The sequence below is a fragment of the Populus trichocarpa genome, chromosome 15, assembly GCF_000002775.5.
Source record: "Populus trichocarpa isolate Nisqually-1 chromosome 15, P.trichocarpa_v4.1, whole genome shotgun sequence".
Taxonomy (NCBI): Eukaryota; Viridiplantae; Streptophyta; class Magnoliopsida; order Malpighiales; family Salicaceae; genus Populus; species Populus trichocarpa.
Window position 1 is genome coordinate 9,791,628 of NC_037299.2, and position 21,643 is coordinate 9,813,270.

At 33.5% G+C, this 21,643-nt stretch overlaps 2 protein-coding genes across 5 annotated transcripts; both read right to left on the reverse strand.

Annotated features, from left to right (window-relative positions):
• Positions 1–1,604: 1,604 nt before the first annotated feature.
• Positions 1,605–2,885, reverse strand: LOC7474881 (uncharacterized). The gene is made up of 3 exons (XM_052447436.1): positions 2,493–2,885; positions 2,213–2,361; positions 1,605–2,026 (listed from the first exon to the last, which is right to left on the reverse strand). The coding sequence occupies exons 1-3, from the start codon at positions 2,782–2,784 to the stop codon at positions 1,901–1,903; spliced, it is 567 nt and encodes a 188-aa protein (XP_052303396.1). The 5' UTR covers positions 2,785–2,885; the 3' UTR covers positions 1,605–1,900.
• An 11,755-nt stretch (positions 2,886–14,640) lies between these two features.
• On the reverse strand, positions 14,641–20,821 carry LOC7453754 (nucleobase-ascorbate transporter 6). 4 transcript variants are annotated; one of them, XM_024586679.2, is made up of 15 exons: positions 20,615–20,821; positions 20,195–20,333; positions 19,587–19,684; positions 19,304–19,480; positions 18,943–19,043; positions 18,624–18,699; positions 18,468–18,527; positions 18,134–18,318; positions 17,222–17,318; positions 16,669–16,755; positions 15,837–15,895; positions 15,652–15,743; positions 15,468–15,545; positions 15,203–15,363; positions 14,641–15,105 (listed from the first exon to the last, which is right to left on the reverse strand). In XM_024586679.2, exons 2-15 carry the CDS (start codon positions 20,289–20,291, stop codon positions 14,887–14,889), a joined length of 1,587 nt encoding a protein of 528 aa, XP_024442447.1. In that variant the 5' UTR covers positions 20,292–20,333; positions 20,615–20,821; the 3' UTR covers positions 14,641–14,886. The 4 variants fall into 4 exon arrangements, with proteins under 4 accessions (XP_024442447.1, XP_024442446.1, XP_002322154.1 ...); XM_024586678.2 differs by having other exon boundaries at positions 20,539–20,821; XM_002322118.4 differs by having other exon boundaries at positions 20,413–20,821.
• Between the last annotated feature and the right edge of the window lie 822 nt (positions 20,822–21,643).

Genomic DNA, 21,643 nt, shown 5'->3' on the forward strand with positions numbered 1-21,643 from the left:
CTAACATTCAAATTAGCCGGGTCTTAATTAAAGGGCTTGTAAGAGAATTCTGATAAAATCAATTCACTTTTTTCAATAATATTATTGAAACCAAGTGATCTAAGTGTTAAAAGAGTTGTACAAGCATTCCAATAAAGCAATTCATTTTTCAACAATGTTATTAAAACCAAACCAAACCATTAATGTGATTACAAACAAAGTGATTTGTCCATGCAACTAGTTCGATTTGATGTCGAAGACTAAATATACAAAACATTCCATTAGATTGAATGAGAACTAGTAAAACTTGGTTGGCTGGACAAGTTAGGTCAACAATTCATTAAGATTTTATTTTAAAAAAGAAAAAATTGTAATTTGTTGGGCTTGAATTTAACATCTTTACTCTTCTTTTTTTTCTTTTTAATTATGTAATTACCATTTCACTATTCTTTTTCATTAATTAATAAATTTGAACAAAAACAAAAACAAACATACCCACGTATTCGAGGGAGATGATTGAGGGCCTCCATGACAAGCTTAGACGTCATATTAAACTGAAAGACTAAACCATTGAATTATTAGCATCCATCCCACTCTTTTAAAATTTGTCTCTCTTGTGTGCACATTCACACTCTTGAATATTGTTTTGTGCTTGTCAATGCCATGTCGTGTGAGAGAACCTATTTTTGTTTGGACCACAATGAAATGGCCATAACCAATAAGGTGAAAGTAGGTGATATCGTCGTTATTCCAAAGTAATTAAGGTCGTAGGTGAAGCCGCGAAGGGACATTCTCCTCTCATATCTCTTCAATAATTTCCATGTTAATCAGTTGGTTATTGCTGTCGGTCCACCTCAACCTTGAAAAATTGTCTCTGGACTCTGGATAATTAAAATTTCCAAAGTCCTTGGATACCAGCCCATTTGACAGCGGCTTTAATGCACCACCTGGGGCATTGAGTGTTCCTTTTTAAGCTTCTTGCCACACTGTTTTTGTTCCCTTTTTTTCTTTTTCTTTTGAGAAATTAGTTCCTCGTTAAATAGCTGGCGAAGTGCTGGAATATGTGTACCATGTTTCCATCGATTACATATTTGACTACGAAAAATGGACGAAAAAATGCTTGGTATACTGTTTCAACTGTTTTAATTTCAGATCTGGTTTACTTTATGTTATTCTTTTTCCAAAATTCAATACGCGGATTATTTATTGCAAGTGTATCAAGCCCATCAGAGAATTTTGAAGAATCCCAGCAGCATAAGTGGTCAGTATTAATAAAAACTGGTATTAATGGCATAAAAAATATGCCTGAATCTTGCAGGGTGAACTAACCCTAATGGTTAAGAACGTATATAGTCAAGTTATACGGTGTTAACTTCTGCCTGAGATTCATCCCATATACGGTGATATACGGTGTGATTTGCATGTTCCTGAGTTGGCTTACAAAGATCCCTCGGGGAAAGGAAAAAGAAATTATAGCCCACACCATTAGAATCTGAATTATGAACCATGAGAAATCTAACGATTTATTTGATTCTCTATTACAAAATATATTCTCCTGTCTTATGGGGGTTGGATGTTTGATTTGATTGATTAATTAATTACTTGGTACTACGAACACAGCAATAAACCCACCAAAATTATTGTACTATTAAATTTTGAAACAAAGTTCAATTTCATTTCAAAAGAGGAGTTCCTCGAGTTACAACCATGTTTGAGATGCCTCCTTTTGCTATACAAAGTATGCCCACATTAGCCAAATCTGTACTAGAAGAAAGATTTACTTTAATTTGTCCTAGTAGCTACCTGCCTCCATGGATATATCTGATATTAAATCTTGCAGGTTAAAGCAAGCCTGGATTCTGCAGTTGAGCCCATGTATTTGATCCTATGCAGCATGGAAGAAGGACATGATGAGACACAATTAGCTGCCGCTGCCAGCCTCTAAAATGCTACGGAGTGAGGGTTGCCATGCTCTTGATCTGGCTATGGCAGCAGAGTTAGCTGATGTTGTTGCCCTTGGTCTGTTTCTTTCTTTTTTAACGGTCACCTGAGATGTACTGGAAAATTAGTTTTCATGCATCCAAAACAATTAAGAGACTGATGAAAACATCTAGCAAGACTAGAAGGTAAGTCCTTAATCATGAAGGATGTGTGTGAATCATTCTTAACAAAAAAAATGGTTCTAGTTTCAACTAGTCCTGTTAATCTGAAGAAATATGCAAAGGGAATTCACCTGATTTTTCTTCTCTTGTTCAGATCTTCTTGCTCTTGTATCCACTCCTGATCCCTGCTTCTCTTTCACCCTCTCAGGTTTCTCTTCTGATTCTGGATCGTTTTTCTTCAGCTTTGCTTGTTTCTTTGCCCATAACCCTTTCGTAACCTCTGGAAGAAAACAAAACCCCAAAAAGAAAATAAGACTACTTATTTCAAAAACTGAGAGAGAGGGAGAGAGAGAGAGATCTTTCTTTCGAAAATTAAGCAAGCAAACTATATAGACTATAAATATGACAAACCTTGAGTGGTGATGAGTCTATAAACATGGCCAAGAACAAGAGTATCAGTAGGCCTGAGAAGCTTAATCCTCGTTACTCTCAGAGAATTATTGTTAGCGGTGCCGTTGTTGGGACATTCCCCATTGTTATTGGTTGGATCATACAAGGTGGTGGAGAGAAGAAGAGCAACGTAGTGACCAGGGTTCGTCTTCATGACCTCACTAGCACTCACAGGCCAATAAAAGTTTTCTATTTTTCCATTTGGATGTTGAATCACTAGAGTTGCAGCGTCAATGGCTTGACAATTCCCCATCTCTCTCTCTCTCTCTCTCTCTCACCTTACACTCTCTGTCAAAGAAGGTGTCTTGAAGAAGAAAAGGAGGATAGATGAAGAGGGGCGACGAGGGGAGTGGAAATTTAAATAGTTGGCTTTATAGCACCCACCCACCAATTTTGAAGTGTTTTTATCCATCTATGCATTGGCTTTTTCCTATTCTATGGTCCGTAATAGTTCTGGGGGCCACACCTAGTCGCAATGCGTTACATCAAGGTAATTAAGGTATTGTTTGTGAGGTTAAAAAATATTTTTATAAAAATTTGAATTTAATTTTTAAATTTAATTTGTTTTATATTTTTTATTGTATTATTACATGATATCAAAAATAAATTTTAAAAAAATAAAAAAAATATTATTTTAATATATTTTAAAGTAAAAAATACTATGAAAAATAATCATTATCACAATATTAAAATAATAAAGATCAGCATGCACTTAATCTAGTAGAAAGAAAAAAAAAGAAAGATAAAAAAACAACTACTAGCTATAAACCGTCATTAACCTTCACCACAAGCCGCACCAGGAGAAAGAAGACACCTACGCCACCCATGTATTGACGCGTGTTGAACACGTGCCAATAACTTTTTAGAATAAAATATTAAAAATTCAACATAAAAATACCAAAATGCCCCTCTTAACCCTGTAAATTACAAATAAACTCGTATGAAATGACAAAAATACCCCAAAATGCATACCTTATTTTTTTTTCTTTTCTAAGAGCAAAGACATATTTTAATTATAGTCTAATAAGGGAAAAAACAAAAAAACTCTTGTTGAACAACTCTAGTTTTTTTACCTTAAGACAAAGAAATATTTTTAATGTTTTAATATTTGTGAAGATACAAAAACAATATTGGTCAATAATTCTAGTTTTTGTTGATTTTGAAGGTAAAAACATTATTTTACTATCAAAAAAACAAAAAATAACTCAGATATCCTGGAACAATCTTTTAATGATCAATAAGCCACTGGAAAAGATCAAATTACCCTCGGACACCATTTTTTCCCTCCAATAGTAAAATAAAAATTTTATTGTAGCAATTTACAGGAAGATATTCTAGAAAAACCACATATTATATATTTGTGTTAAATAATTAAGGGAGAAGTTGATAGAGCCCCTGAATAAGAATAATTTGATAGATTGTTCTCACATGGAATGACGTGGTGAAGCGTGATTGGTTTAGTAATGAAGAGACAAAGGGAAGTTGGCCCAGAGGTGATTTTCAATCCCTAAAGACAAATACATCACATACTTCGGTCCCCCTTCCAAACCAACAAATACAGCTAGTAAAAATAAAAATAAAAAATTATATGAAAACATGATAGCAGTTGCTAAGAAAATAAAAAAAAATTATATATAAAAATTTTTATAAGAAAATATGATAGTAGTTGTTTTTTAAAATATTATTTACTTAGAAATATATTAAAATAATATTTTTTATTTTAAAAAAGTTATTTTTGATATTAATATATTAAAAAAATAATATGAAAACATATAAAAAAATTAATTTAAAATAATAAAAAAATAAAAAACGTTTTTAAAATGCAAATTGATCGGTTCCTCCCTCGGGTGAAGTTATGGATGAGTTGAAAATGGAGACATGGGCTGCAGATATGCCGTACCATGAGGATCCGTTTTGTCACACTTTTGAACAAACAAACCAGGTGTGACTTTGATGTGCACTGACCAAACGTCACTTGATTATCTAACGACATGTTTTCAGCCATGAAGTTAAGCTTTACCTAAGCTGTTCTTCGACCGTTACAAAAGTATTAGTGGACTTGTGTCTATTTGTCAACATAAAACTGATCAATCCCTCCCACCTTTCTTGTCTTTTTTTTTTTTTTTTTTCTAATCGCAATCCTCCACCCCTTTCTTTGCCACGTGAGCTACACGGCTAATAATGCCTCACGGCCAATTTGGAATCAAGATCAAGTCGCTTATGAAATTAAATAAATTTCTTTAAATTCATAATTTTAATTTTTTTATTTTTAATTTAATTAGAATTACATGGTATATCTTCTCATTAAATAATTTGTTTATAAACAAAATATGAGGCTGAGCTCACTCATAGAGTTTATTGCAAACCATGTATTTACCTTATATTCATCAAGATTGGAAGGTTATTTGTTTATATTTTGTATTGAAAAGAGTGTGTTTAGCTATCTATTCTCTCCTTCCCTCTTAATGAAATCTTCTTCTTAATCAAATCTTCTTCTTTTTAGCAGAGAAAAAAAGATATTATGGAATAAACAAATAAAATATAAAAAAATAAAAGAAAATGGCTCAACTTGCAGTTATCCATGTTAATTATCAAATCACAGGAATGGCCACCCTGCCGAGTGATTCAAGAAAACATATAAATCAATCATATAGTAAGTAGTTCAGTGGTAAGAGTTTGAAATCAAGAAGTTTGCTTCTTTTGTGGTCTCAGGTTCGAGTCTTATGGTTCCTAATATGAAGGTCACTAGAGGTTTAGATGATCGTTAATTTTAGGGCCCGTAGAATTAGTTAAGGTATACGCAAGTTAGCTCGGATACCCATATTAATAATAAAAAAAAAACATATAAATCTGAATGTCATTTGTTACCTTGCATAAGAAAAAAATCAAATGGGATTTTTTTTTCTATTTTTTAGCACAAAGTTGCCCCCACATAAACCTCTGCCTTATTTGATGAGTCATAAAAGGTATTCAAGAATTTTGCAACCACGTTTAGGACATTCAGATAATTACTAATTACTAGTTAGTAATTTAGCTAGTGGCAATTGTTTCTTTCAGTTTCTATGACTTTAAACGGTGATGTATTTATGAACCAAATAAATATTGCAAAATTTAAGAAATTTGACCACCGTGTCAAATGGATTAATTTGACAGAAACAGTTTTAATTTTTTATATAATCATTAAATGGGTTAGCTGTTGTCGAAGACATTTTACACGTCCATTGTGAGAGCGTGATTACTAACTAGCTGTTGTCAGAGACATTTTACACGTTAAACGGTGGAAGATTTAGGCCACAAATTGTAAATTATGAGCTTAATTTAGTTAATCTCATTTTAAAACTTTAACAAGTCCATTGTGAGAGCGTGACAGAGGAAAAAAGAAGGCAGAAAAGCGACCGAGGCGGCAGAGGAAAGATGCACGGTGGTGGCCACCGGACCCAAGAGCAAGTGCAATCAATAGGCGTGAAAGTTTGTGAACGAGCAAAAGAAGCGTGAAGGAACTTCACATTCACTCGTGTGCAGACTGCGGGTCCCTCTTGCCACGTAAAGAGAGAGTCCCTTTATCTCCCCTCCACTGCTCGACACGCAATGAGTGCGTGTCGCCTGTGCCAAATTCCGGCCAGTCTCGTCATCATCTCGTCTCGTCTGGTTCTTTAAGCAGGAAAAGGAGAGAGAGAGTGAAAAGGGGTGGGTGTCTCTGTGTATAGCCCATAAAAGGTGAAAGATTGAGAGGATATGGCCATCTCTGTTAAAGCAATTGGCTGCTTGCTCCTTTCTAAGTTGGCAAAGAAAGAAACATCTTTCTATTTTGTTTACGTTTTCTTTTTGGTATCCTATGGATTGGTAAAGGTGAAGGGTTTTCAGTTGCTGATGCCCATAAAAAAAAGCTGAAGTAAAAAGCCAATCACAGAAGGAATCTTTGCATGACCTGTACCTCATCTTGGAAGCCCACCACAGACAAAAAAGCAAATGAAAATAATAATTTATCAGTGCTTGGAAGTAGGGTAATTAAATTGTTTTTTTATTTAAAAATATATTAAAATTATTTCTTTAGAAAAAAATTTAGTTATATATACTTAGGTTTTTTTCTTGTTCAATAATTTCTTTTTGTTTTCATATACTATTCACCAATAAAATATTTATTTGAAAATGTATAATATAGTAATTAAAATATTGAAAACTTTAGTTTTTATAAATTTCTTATTTTTATTTGAATTATTTTTCAATTTTAATAGAATTTGATTATGTCAAAATGAAGATATTCCATAATTATATTAGGAATAATTAAGGGGTAATGAATTTGTTAATAGAACAATATATTAGTATTACTAATATATTAGATTAACATATAAGATGTTGTTCTATCATTTTGTAATAATATTGCATATGTTATTTTATTACAATATAGCATGCATCTTATTATTTTATATAATAATTATACGTATTATATAGACAATATAAATGTTATTATAAATAAGAAGGGGAAAGAAAGTTGATTTCAGTTTACATCAAATATCTAAAAATATTTAAACTTATTTTTCATAGCATAGAAAAACATAAAATATAATTTATTACCTATTTGACTCGCTTCGCCGCGAATCGGATATTGTTTTTTTTCAATACAATAGCATTTTTCTACATATTTTTTAATATAAAAAAAATCTCAATTGTAAATAAAAAAGTTTATGTATATGTTTAATTAAATAAATTGAAAACAATTTATGCAACCGCAAAAAATTATAAAATTTAATTCCTAACCAATCGAAGTTAACCAGCCAAACTCGTGATTTGAGTCATTGACTTAACTGGGTTGAACAAGTTTTTTTCAATAATTATTTTTTATCTTAAATAGACACCTATAAAATTAAGAACCAACCAAATATCAGGTCAATTTTGATAAAAATACCAAATCAAAACAAATTACATTGCCCAATTAATAATCAATAAAATATTAAACGATAAAATTAAAAAAAATAATAAGTAAAAAGAAAAGATGTCCAATTGTGATGGGTAAATTTAGGGGAACAAAATGAAAAAAGCCCAAGCGCTCGGTCCTGGTTGGCCTAGAGCACATGAGCCTCAAGAAAAAAGCTCATGTTCTTGGGTTTGGAGTAGCCACGCGTTCGGGCCTTATTATTATTATTTTAATTTTTTTAAGTGGTGGACAACAGGTCATCCACCCCTTAAAATTTTAAATAAAAAATAGCAGGCGATGCGTTCCTGCCTTAGCCAAATTTCGATGACCTTTGGTTACCGCAATATCAGGTTGCGATGTTTTAGACTAAAAGCAACTCATTTTCAACCATATTTCAATTCAAAAAACATCCTAAACACCGTGTAAAATATTTACATAGCCTCAAACAACCCAAAAAAATAACTCAAAAACCCATAATCAGCTCAAAACCAAAATTACTTGCTAGCTCAGATCTACCATATAAGGCAAGTTCAAAGGGGGAAACACCTAGGATAAACTCTTCCCATCAAAAGAAATCTATTGACGTCAAAATCACTTTTTTTTCGCGGCCTCCATTGGTGTAAACAACAACTCTCTCTTTATACCACCGCAATCCAGCTACTTCCTCTCTTCTTTCTCAAACGAGGGACCAAAAATTAAAGAAAATGAATTTTAGGACTAAAATTGACTTAGTTCTTAATTTTAACAAATTCAAGGGATCAAATAATTATAATTGGGAAAGTGTGGGGGCTAAAATGAACATTTGGCCCAAACTTATCTTAAGCCACCCATTCCCTTCGTGTTTTTCACTTTGATCCCTTGTCTTTAATCTTATTATTCCTTACTAAATAAACCTAAACTGGCCTCCAATATAGAAATTTAATGGTGAAATTAAAAAAGAAATAGAACCAAAAAAAAATTACTGTGAAGTCCACTCTGAATTGTGAGAGTGGCTATAGTGTGTCGGAAAATAGTATTTTCCCATGCCTTTTAGAGTATTTATAATTTTCCAAAATAATTCATTCGGATAAATAATTTATTTATCTCTACTTAATATTTCATATTTATATATGAAATCCATCATAGGCTAATTGTGAAAAATCCACACAAACCAAATAATTGGCGATATTCTACGAGTAATTGAACCAAATACAGACACATTTAGATTTTTTAAACTTTTTAAAAGATTTTATCAAACCATTATGAAATGTAAGTAGTGCATGATTTAACCTTTCATCGGTGATCTGTAATTTTCTAGCGTGTTTTTTTTCCGAGAAAAAAATAAGCTATTTGAAACTTATTGCTGCACTCTTCTTTTTCTTATTCTTTTAGTTGCCTCTCCTCCTCTTTATACGCATGGCTTTGCCTAGGAAAAATAATAACCCATTGATAGTGACCATCCTACTTTCAGAGTTCATAATGTGAGTCTAACTATAACCTTAATGTTATCTTACTTTTTACAGTGGTGCTTGCAAACTATCCGTAGATTTGGAATTGAGTAGCGCATGATTTAACCTTCATGTATGGAATTAAAGCCACTGTACTTCTATTTATACACAATGATAAGTAAATCCCCATTTTTTCTACTTACTTCAACAATATCATTGTTTAGAGAGGGGTGCATGATGAGGTTCCACGCCTGGTTCCTGGAATTGGGAACAAACAATGGATCATGCTGATCAAATGGTGGGAGCTCACTGGCCCGAGAGATTTTCTGTCGTGAAAAAAATAATCTGATGACTGACAAAGTCATCAGGCCACTCCTTTTCCAATCTCATTACCACCAAGATCTTAGTAATTATATTAAGCGGCGGACATATAATTATTTATCACAAAGAATAGTGATATAAATCTGGTTTTTGCTGACTGCCACTTGCCTCTTTTCACTTCCTAACTTTCAGTCTGTTGCACTTCCCGTTCTTCTTCTTCAAATTTTAATTTTTGTTTTTTAATTCACTGAAAAATATATTTTCAGATTAGTTTATACATCAATCAAGTATTTCTCAACAATTCAAAGACAATTCTCCATGTACTAAATTATATTTAATTCATATCTTCGAACACTAGCTACGGTAATTAATTAATGCCCCAGATTAATCTTCGAACCTGTAATTGTAGATCAGTAATGATTGTGTATGGAGCATGTGATCTAGCTAGGCAGAGCAAACTTTACATAAAAAAAAAACTATATACTAAGGTCCAGCATCTACCTCGGAAGTGGAGTTCATTAATTAGCATATACTATATGGAAAGAGAAGAACAGTGGATCGTCTTGGCTTTTGTCCATGCCTACTTTCTCTCCGCAGATCTTTCATCCTCATAATTTATTACTTTGCCTACCATATTATAAGTCAGAGAGTGCACAAGAGTAAGCCTTCATCATGGATTTGAGATTAAAGAAAAATTGCCGTGTGTGGTGGATGGCATATTCATGTGAGGGAGATGCATACTTTACTAACGAAATCCTCTGCAAGATTTTACAAACATGAAAACCCTAATGATGAGCTTAGTTTTCTGGTTATGCACACCGCAAATATGGTTCCATTTTCCACTAATATAACACCTTATTTGGCTGCCCAGATCGTACATATAAACCAATTCTTTATGTGAAAATGGAAGTAGCCATGTGAGAAATTAGGTATCATGCTTCTTCTAATTCTATCTATTTAGTTCAAAAACATGAAGGGTACAGAAGCAAGTACTTGAAACATTCCATGGAGGGAGTCTTATCAGATTTTCACACATTAAGAAAATACATCAGATACTGTCAATCGATGCGTTTTTTTTTATTGTATTTGTCTTTAAGATTACATGTAGCTGAAGACAGAATTGTGTGTGGAATCGATTTTTAAAAAAGAGGTAAAATAATATAATGTAATACTCAATTATTTGATTTTTTTTAATAAGAGAATAAGAGGAGAAGAAGTACTCCTTCGTAGAACTGAGCAGAAAGAGCATTAAATATTAGAGCATCAAATATCCAAGCCTTCTGGTTTTAACGAATCTGTCAAGCCTCGTATATAATAAGGAAAACGCCTGCTTTTTCCACCATTTTTTTATGCTTTGATTCTGCGAGTAAGCATTGAACTCCTCCTGTTCAAGAATTGAAATAGTAAAGAAACAAGGGATGTCTGTTCCTGGAGGTCCCTGCTGTCAATGCCTTGGCATTTATGATACATTCAAATTAGGCCTCGCTTGACTCCCACCCCACCAAACAACACACGGAGTGTTTTTAGGGTTCATGTTAGTGGATGGTTTTTGTTTCTTTCAAGTTTCAAGCACTCAACTACGATATCATGACACAAAACCAAGAAGTAAGGCTAGTTGCCATTTGTATTTCTGTGTTTGGTGAACGAAGAAAATTAAAAATCAAGAGAATGCTCTTTCCCCGTCCAACTTGAGCTACAATTATGTAGTAGTATACATGCATGCCATGGACGACAATAATCTTCTTGCCAAGATCTTGTTAAACATGGTTGTTTGCAAAGAAGATCCATGTATCAAGTGGGGCTGATCACAGATCTAAAATTAATCCAAAAGTTAGAGGTGTAGCAAGGGTGAATGTGATAGAGATTTGTTTTTCCAAGAATTCCCTGAGTGTGTTGTTTAACTGTAAAGTGGCAGTAAGATCCTGTAATCATCATCTACTTCTTGTGGCCATTATTACCAAGAAAAGCATCTGCTTTTTCAAGAATTAACACCAGCTTTAATGCAACTAACCTTGACCTTTTCTGATCACCCTACTTTTTGCAGCATCTTGGAAGATATAATAATAATAATAATAATAATATTATTATTATTATATGCGGTATCCACAACAACAAACTTGTTGCCCCTCGTAATCTGAGTTTTTTATATAAAACATTTAGCTTAAATTTCACAACTATATAAAAACTTATTCATGGAAATAACATATTTCATTTACACGTGTAAATCTCGCATGCGTGACTGGAGCATTTTTCCAGCATTTCAACTCCCAGGCAAAAAAATAATAATAATAATAACAAACTCGAAAAGTTATATTCAACACAATTGATCATAATTCACATAATCAGTTTAACATAAATCACATGTAATTCAATTCCATTTTAACTCAATTCATAATTATATATACGCACTCAATTAATTTTATATATTAATAAAATCAATTCTCATAATATTTAAATACATCATTTAACTACATCTAATAATTTATATTGTGGATGGCCCTGCGCTAACGGAACCATGAACATTTCCTCATCCATGAAAATGGCTTATCCTCTACTAATATCGTTTCTAGATGCTCAATCATCTCAAATTCATCAAGTGTAGAACAGTAAATGCCTAATTGTGACGTACGTATTAGCGAAGTCAATCTAAAAACCATGTTCAATTACTATTCGTCTCTTCTTCAACTAAAGTAAGCACAACAAGAAAACTTTATTATTCACGTCATAAGCAACTTTACTCAACAAATTTGTCTTGTACTTTCTACACAAGTAAATTTCATTAATATTTACCGGTGCATGACAATACATAAACCCCTCAACAGAAGCTCCAAATACCCATAATACTCTCTCAAAGATTACTTTATTGCCATCAATTATTATTTTTATCCCATTTGATAACCATACCTGGATTTAATTCTTTGAGAGCTAATAAAATTCTATGCAACATTTGAAAGAACTCCTCATGTGTACCAAACAATAACTCCAATACTTTTTGTTTAGCTATTCACATCTTGTGACACGAGACATCATACTCAAAATCCCAATGCATAGTAGCTTAAATGGTCACAATGTTATTACTTATTTTGGCTTTAATAATAGTCAACATCATATTAGCAATAAAATCTAAGTCAATCTGACGATGACATTGCATAACCATTATGTTAAGATATGTGTGTTGCCCTTTTAATTTTTAGATCTCAAATTAATCACAATTATTATGATACCCTCATGTAAATACTATTAACATGTTGGTTCATATATACATTGTAAATGTACATAAGTTGTGGTCGAAGATTGTACCTTGTTTTGTAATCATGAATTCTTTATATACCACAACTTAATTGTAGTAATTAATTCATACTTGTTTCAAAAAGTTTTGTCCAACCTCCAATTTAGTAGTAAAGTCTAAAATTCTATACGACTTAAAATCCAGTCATTACATATTATTTGACCAAGCCCACTAACATCCTTACATTTAGGAATAAGTCACATGAATTGACTTATTAGCTTAGCTAACTTGTCTTCCTCAACTGTGTTGTCAACATAACGATTAGCTTCCTTATAAGTTGGTTCAAAGTCATCATAATAATATAGAGGATTTATCATACCTAATTGAGCTTCCATATCTATAATTCCTTGTGCTGATGATTGGTTCATTACATCACCATCTATCCTAGATGGACCAGCTGCATATGATGCTTGTGTGGTCATTTGAAGTGTAGCTTGGGACCCAAATGAACTCCATGCTAAAGGAGTTTTCTCGTTTAGGTCTATTATCCAAGTAGAGCTCTAAAATTTGCAACATACATTTGATGGTCAACCTAACCACTTCCATCACTAGAAATAGACACACTAACATAATGATTTAGCCATACCTCAACCTACATCCTCCAAGTAATGTGAACTTTAATTTTAAAAAAAATTCACCCAATGCCTCAATATATTAAATATTTAAGTTTGGCAAGCGACATGTCTAATTTAGCAGTTAAACACCCGTACTTTCTCTATTGTAAGTGATACTATTATCGATATTGATAATAGTACCACCATAATAACATAATAATCTCATACTAGCGTAATGTTTGGTTATTGTCTTGGGACATATGTATGTAACGGAGATAGTAGAGACAAAAATATATTTAGTTAAAGAGAAAAAAACAGAGACATAAAAATAAATTTGTTACTAGGACAATTTTAGAGTGAATTTAAGTACGTCCAACAAAACAGGAGGTACAAAGAGAATATGTCTCCAAAGACAATATTTTTTATTTTTTTATTCCTAAAATATCCTTGTAAAAAACTCTCAATTCCAAAATCATTCAACTAAGAGATGTAAGAACAAAAATGGTTATTATCATAATTTTAAAATTCAACTCGGGGTTCAAGAAAAATCTACGAGTTTTTTACCCATGTTATATCCCAGGTCAACTCGGGTTTTTGATTAGATTAAATAGAGTCGATCATTTCTCTATTTTTTTTTTAAGTCAAATCAATCCAAGCCTCGAGTCGGCCCAGCTCCTTGTCAACCTACCAAGCTAGTTTTAGTTTTATAACTAGAATTATTGTAATATTATTAATTTCATTACTCAATATAAACTGAATATATATATATATATATATATATATATATATATATATATATATATATATATATATATATATTATGAGTAAAATAGGTTTTTTTATATTTTATTTTGTTTTGTTCATTATAACTAAACATGATACAAAAACAATTATTTTTTTCTTAAATACCACTATCAAACATAATTTTATATATGTCTTCTCTTATCTCCTCTGTCAACGTAATCGAACTTGGGCTGCTGTCATCAAATAAATATGCAAGATTCCAATTTCTGTCAAAGATGGAATTGTCTTAGCTACTTGACCTCCCTCTCATTTGATAAGAGATGTTTTATGTGAACGAGTCAGCAGCTAAACACAGGCACGAAGCAAATGGCACAAGATATGACTAATAATCAGTCGTTTGGACAACGGAGGGAATAGAAATCAGAAACAGCCAGTAGTGTCATGGTAATCTCTTTCATATTTTGCATTTTAAGAGTGAACAAATTGTGTTTTACCCTCGTGAAAATTACTTTAGAACAAAATTTAATTGTTTCAGCTAGCGGCCAAGTCTTTTGTAGCTGATCATGGTTATTCCTCGTCCCTCTTCTTGTCTTAGTTTAGTTCCAGAACACCAGCCTAAATGCATGCCACGAACCCAGAGAGGAAGAAATAAAAGTCATAGCACTAACTGGATCGTCCTAGTCGTCTCTGTGATTCGATCCAGTTAACTCCACCACTTGTAATCAACAATCAATCCTCTGATGAAACATGTGGAAATCTAGGAAACAGCAAACTTCCATGGCAATGTTACAGTTAGGTACATGCAATCAGTGTGCTAGTGTCTACAAAAAGCAACTACAGAACAGAAGGAAAAGGGAACTAAAGGCAACAAAACTGCTTCATTGCTACTTCAAGTCCTCGTCAACGGTCGGATTTTTACAAGGAAAACAAATTCAATTGAATGTTTTCAAGTCATTCTATGAAAGGAGAGACTATCTTATACAGCTATATAGCGTGCGATAAGATTCACGAGGGCGCATTGAGCATTGCAATTTTTTATCCCACAAGGAGCTATCGAGAACTAATATACTGGATTAAGAACAGCTCATAACTATTGCTGATTAAATTACACAGATGGGAAATATTTGTTTAGATTAAAGGGCAGGGAATAGAACTCTTCACTCCTTGTATCACCCTTGTATGATCGGAATTTGTCCCACCAGTGCTTACCCCTGTCTTTCCTGATTGAACTATCATTTCTATGCAGTGTGTTGTCCAGGAAATAAGCCAAGCAGCCCGCAACAAATGCTTCTGATGAGAAAGGAACGTTTACAATATCGTTGAACTGCCAAAGAAGAAGAAAAAAACCAAGATGTTTATCAGCCACTGGCATAGGTTTTATATAAGCAAGACAGATCAGGGTTGAAAATTTTCATGCATACCCATCTTCCACCAGTGTGAACGGGACCATAGCCCTTAATTGCAGTGTACTCATTAAAGTACTGTGGCACGGATAAGCCCATGAAAATAGAGAAGCCTAATATGAACTTTGTTCGGAAGCTGTTGAGATTACAGAACTGAAGAAAGCTAAGACCAGCAGCACCTGGAAATCCATAGTGAAAAGGACAAATGATTAAACAAAACCAATCACAATATATCAGAGAGATTCACAGCTGTTTGTGAACCAAAATATCATGATATACATACCCACGTAAGCAAAGAAAAGGCAATATAAACTGGCAAAAATGGGTCCTGGAATTGAAGCAAAGATTGCCCCAAATTTTCCTGCACAACAACACAAAGTTGACCGATAGAAGTTGACATTATACCAACAACAAAGATGAATCATGCCATCAATATGAAAGCATTGAACAAACTCATATTGACTTACCAAGAATGGAGAAGAAAATCATGAATCCTGCAGATATCTGTACAACCCTTCGGCTGCCAACTCGTGTTAAGGCCAAGAGACCAGCATTCTCTCTGTACACAGTAAAGCTCGAGTCAATTTTGAAGTTACTGCATCTGAATGTATAAAAGCTCATGCACTGGAAAGGCTTTCCTAGTGAGTCTTACACAGATACTGAAGATCCGGTTGAAGTTCCAAACAGCCCAGAAAGCAAAATAGCAATTCCCTAAAGCAGAAATAAAATGTTAACAATGTAAGAAACTCAAATTCATCTGGATCATCATTGTTCTTTATACATGGAATACATAGCAACCACCGGAATATACAGCTACAAGTTCTATATATTAACATCCTTTTCTTGCTCTTATTCAGGATGGATTTCATGTGAGGGTAAAGGAGGAGAAAATTACCCTAGGGACTTTCACTTCCTATAATTGGGTTTGGTAGAGTAGGGAGGGGTAAAAGCTTCTCATGGGGGGAAGTCGTCTCTTATATTTTAACTTTCTCTAAGTTAGCGCTCACACTTTGCATTGGAGACCAACCAATACATATTTCTTTAAAATAATTATAGTTTAAATTTGATTTGATTGATTCTTATTGGGCCAACTGACACTCATAATTTTTTAAGACTCCTATAAACAATCATAGAAGTTCACTACCTGACACTTTGTTTCACCCTTAAAAACTTAACATGTTAACATTTTGCCACCATTTTTTTCCATCCTCTATACAGCAAAACTTTAGAATAGTGCACGCGTACATGACTGCACATAACAGTGGCTAGGAATAACATTTCTCAAACAAATCTTGGACATGAAGCAAATCACTTAATAGCTTTGTCTTGCCCGTGACAAAAGGAATTATTGATGCATGCCACAGCAAAGTATGAAAATTAAGACAAGTATTTACACAATATCATAAACACAAAAACAACCTTTCAGAACTAAGAAACTTAAATTTTCAGTTTCAATTACAAAGAAGCCAATATCTTTTTATTACCTGCCAGCCAACACCACGGCTAAGAACGGAAGGTGGCATATGAGTCGCACTTGCATACCTTGACACAGCAATAAATGCACCAGTGGACTGCTTATTCAAGGACAGTAATTCAGTGAACTTCCAAGATTAATTTAGATAACAGTTGTATCAAGTAACCCATATAATCCACACAATAAATATTTAAACTCCACCACATACACAAAAAAGAAAAACCAGAAAATAACAAAACCATTGAAAAAACAATGTTGAAATTGTGGAAATTGTGCATTTCACAGGGAAGTTTTATTTACATAAACGGCATTAATTGTCAGCTCATCCACATTACAGCAATCATGTGATTTAATATTGTACGGTACCACTAGTATGGCCATATGGGATAGGTATGGAAAATGACTTGACACTTGAAATAGAATATCTATGAAGAGAAAAATAATACCAGCAAATTGACAATAGTTATGATGATGTTGCACGATGCACTTTGATTCTTAGTTTAAAGCAATGGCAAATGGTAAGCATGAGGGAGAAGTAAAAATACAAATGGAAGAATGCAAACCTCTACAAGAGCAACAAAGGAAGCCATCATCATGGCAAAAGCTTCACCAGCATCAAATGTAGGTGCTCCCCATTGAAAGGGGTATGGAATTCTTATCCTGAAAAACCCATAATTCCAATAAGGAATGGTTGATGTCATCTCACAATACTAAGACATGATTAAAAAACAATATTATACTACATTAAAGCAAACTCATGCTTTAATCAAACTCTTAGTTCACAGATACCACTTAGAACCCAAATTAGTTGTCTGATCGAATGAAATGTGGAAAGAATGAATGCAGTCAAGGAAAAAACTTGACATATTTATTCTAGTCAGAATCAGATAATTGCATCACAAGCTCTTCCCAATTGGACAATGACAACCAATGCAAATGAATATCTAAGCAGGTCCCCAATGATGGGCCATCTAACTCATCTTTCAAAATCAGCTTGTCCATGTGTAGACATGGTAACCAAGCACATTAATAGAGGAAATGAATGAAAAGAGTAATCAATTCACACTTTTATTTTCCACTAGGTAAAATGAATCGGTAAAAAACAGTCTTCAACATCTTTATTCACCGGTTTTACTCTATATGCAGTAAAATACCTCAATTAACAAACCAACAAGGATTTACAAGTAATAGCTAAGACCATTGTGATGAGAGATTACCAGGTCATCATAAGGCATGAGTATTGCATTGACATTTTAAAGTTTAAACTAGAAAGAGGAAAGAATGACAAGTAAAGATCCACTGTGTAACACCACTGGGTGTGGTCCAATGGTGCAGGATGTGGTAGATTTCCTGGGTTGCTAAAATTTGAGTAGTTCCCATGTAAACCAAAAAAAACAAAAAATATCCACTATATAAAGGATAAGCCAAGAAGTAAAAGCTAAGTCATGCAGCTGCTTTAAGATGCAATGACTAACCATGGTGCAGCATCTATAAGTCCAGCACGATCAGTACGGCAAATTGCTTGTGTCCTTGGCGCTGCATCATTATAAGCACCACCCACTGTGAGCAGATGAGCATAAATCCATACAATCACCACAGCGAATATGACAGCAAAACGGTCAAAGATATGTCTTCCTGACTTTATCACATGGGGCATGTACTGCAAACAACCAATGACAATTAATTATCTCATCCTAACAACAACTATTACTAATAGAGTAATAATATGCACAAAAGCAAGAGATGACAGAACACGGCATGATCAAAATAGCAACAAAGAATGCATCCAGAACACATCAACATAAATACCTGTGAAACAAATACTAAGATGATAAGCTCTGGCAAGCCAATCTCCACGCATTTGGCAACCTAAACATTTCAGTGTAAAACTTAACACCCAACTGGTAACAATATCTTTATACATAATAAGCATGTGGATGAAAATGTAGCAAAAGGGGAGCTTACGCCAGGAAAACCAAGCTCATACAGCCCAAAACCAACGAGAGCTACCAAAGGAACAGCTGAAAGTGGACTTAAAAACCTGCAAAAAATAAAAAAAATTGATGAGAGTTTACCCAAGCAAACATCGAATATGGCAGAAAGATGTAACAGGGCTACGTGATAAGCCAGGGTTCCTTGATTCATAAATTCAGTTGACTCACAATACATAGATGATGACTTCTATATCTTAACCAATAATTATATCTGCTTGTCATCAAATGCAATTGATAACAGGGTGCAAGCACTGCCAAAATATAAGCATCAGTTCAGGTTCCAAACTAACCTCGTGACATTACGCCAAAGTCCACTGAAACCTAGAACAATCTGAAGAGTAGAAGCAACAATGAGAGCACCTTGTATTGCACGCATAATCCTCTTAAACTTCTGTATAGGCATCAAAAGTCCTCATCAAGTTACTAATGGGATATTCATCAGTAAGGCTAAAGTGGTGAGAGGGAGCAGGTAAATGTATATAATATACCCCTGCCCACTCTGTGTTTCTCACATGAATGACTGAAATACAGTGTAACAAAAGGTTTAATGGGAACTAACACTAGCTCTTCTATATCATTAATAGACAGGTGTCACTTGACATTCCAAACCAAGACAACCTTATATAACAGAAAATAGATAAGAAATAAAACCTCAACAGGATCTACTTCGTCGCTAAATCGACCAGAAAGGATAATTGAAATTGTAGTTGGGACAAAGGTGTAAGAGCCTCCAATAACAGCAGGCAAACGAGTGCCGAACAAACTCTGGAGCAATGTGTTCAAACCAGCAACAAAGAGAAGTGTCTGGATCACATCGGCCTTCTCTTTCTACAAAAACAACAGTTGCCACGTAAGTCGTAAGATTCAAGATCACCATAGTTAGTTAAGATAGACAAGAACTATCAGTATAATGTTATGTTTCCCTTGGTCTTACATTTCCACCTCCCATTTGAGGAACGAGAGCAGAAGGAATGAGAACAGTAGTTCCAAGCATCACAAGGTAATGTTGGAAACCAAGTAGGATAGCTTCCGCTGCAGCGCACAATTTTGAAATAATCAAATGCAAGCAAACCCTGATGAATAATGCATGAAAATAATCGAAAACCAAATTACTTTATCCAATTTCAAACATTGTTACAACCAAAAAAAATAAATCTGAAGGAAAAAAAATGAACACAACAGAACAGATCCTCTTAGCTCGACAGATTTCCTTAAAATGGAAATCGCAAAAAAAAAAAAATCAACAGATAATAAACATTAAAACAGCCCAAGAAACTAAAAACAATGTAATTAAATACAAAAGTAGTTTTTGTTTAAAAGGTGGTTAGTGTACCAGAATCTTGAATGAAAAAGGAGTTAGGTTTATATGAACATAAACAGCATTTAGCCTTTTGAAAAGAGAGTATATACCATAAAGATAACGATAGAAAGAAAGCTCAAAAAAGCAACTTTCAACCAAAACAAGATTCAGAGATAACAAATTATACTTAAAAAAAAAAATAGATTCATTGACAGGATTCTAAAAAGAAAGAGAATGCTCACGCCACGGTGGTGGACTAGTCATGCAATAAGAAATGTTAGGAAGCTGCTCCCTTGGTGGATGTGCTTGTGGCTCCTCAGCCTTTCCTCCTCCAGCCATCACTCCTTTCTTTCCTTCTTTCTCTTTAAAAAGACAGAAAAACTGCAACAAAAGATAAGTGAGAAAGTAGAAGAAGAACCCAGATCCCAAATCTCACAGAGAAGCAAAAACAGTACTCAACTCAATAATGCGAGCAGCAGCAAGAACCAGTGATGAGTGACTCAACTCTTACTAGTTACTTACTACCCACCAAGTATATAATAAGAAAAGGGAAAAAAAAGATGACAAAGGTGAAGAAGAAAAGTGCCTTTTTCAACAATGGCTATTCCCCTGTCTTTGAAAGCAAAAATCAAGAATCTGAAGTAAAATTACTAATCACGTACCCCACACCCTTCCACAGGAAAAAAAAGGTGTTCTTCTCTTTAAAAGATGAAAGGGAGAAAAAAACCCGTACGCCTTTTTTTATTTGATTATAAAGTAGAAAGTAATATCCATCAAAAACAGTGTGGATGGTGTGAAACAGCAGAGTGTAAATAATATGACATTACTACAATCTCTCTCTATCTCTCTCTACAATTAGCTAAAGCTTCTCTGTTCTCTCTCTCTTATCATTTATTTATTTATAGAAGCCGAAGGAGCTACTCTCTAGCCAATTAACTTTATTTAATGCTGTATTATTCATTCATCACTTGCTAACATGTTTTTAAAAGAAGTAATAGGAGTTAATTCTGTGAAATCTACGCCACCTGACTGGTCAATTTAAAAATTCAGTCAATTAACCATTTAGGTGGTGGCCCAATGATAAGAGTTTGGGACCAAGAGGTTTGCTCCCTCTGTGGTCTCAAGTTCGAGCCCTGTGGTTGCTCATATGATGGCCACTGGAGGCTTACATGGTCGTTAACTTCAGGGCCCGTGGGATTAGTCGAGGTGCGCGCAAGCTGGCCCGGACACCCACGTTAAACTAAAAAAAAAAAAAAATTCAGTCAATTTAATTAAAAATTAATTTAATTTAAAATAATATTATTTAAATTAATTCTAACCCGATCAACCATTGATATGGGTCAGGTTTTTTATGTTCTTGACTATATATAGATAATGTTCGTGACTATATATATATATATATATATATATATATATATATATATATATATATATTGTTAGTGTTTATTTAGTAATGTGATACAAAATATTTTTATAAAAATATTTTTTAATTTAAAATATATTAAAATAATATTTTAATTTTTTATATAAATATATTAAAATCATTAAAAATACTTGTCAAGAAAAACAATTCAAGAAAACATCTTAAAAATCCAAAAACAAAGTCATCCATGCTTGTTATGTGATTCTTAATAGTAATTTTTTTGGGTTGAAATTTTTAATAGTAATTGACTTCTTAATATAATGTATTT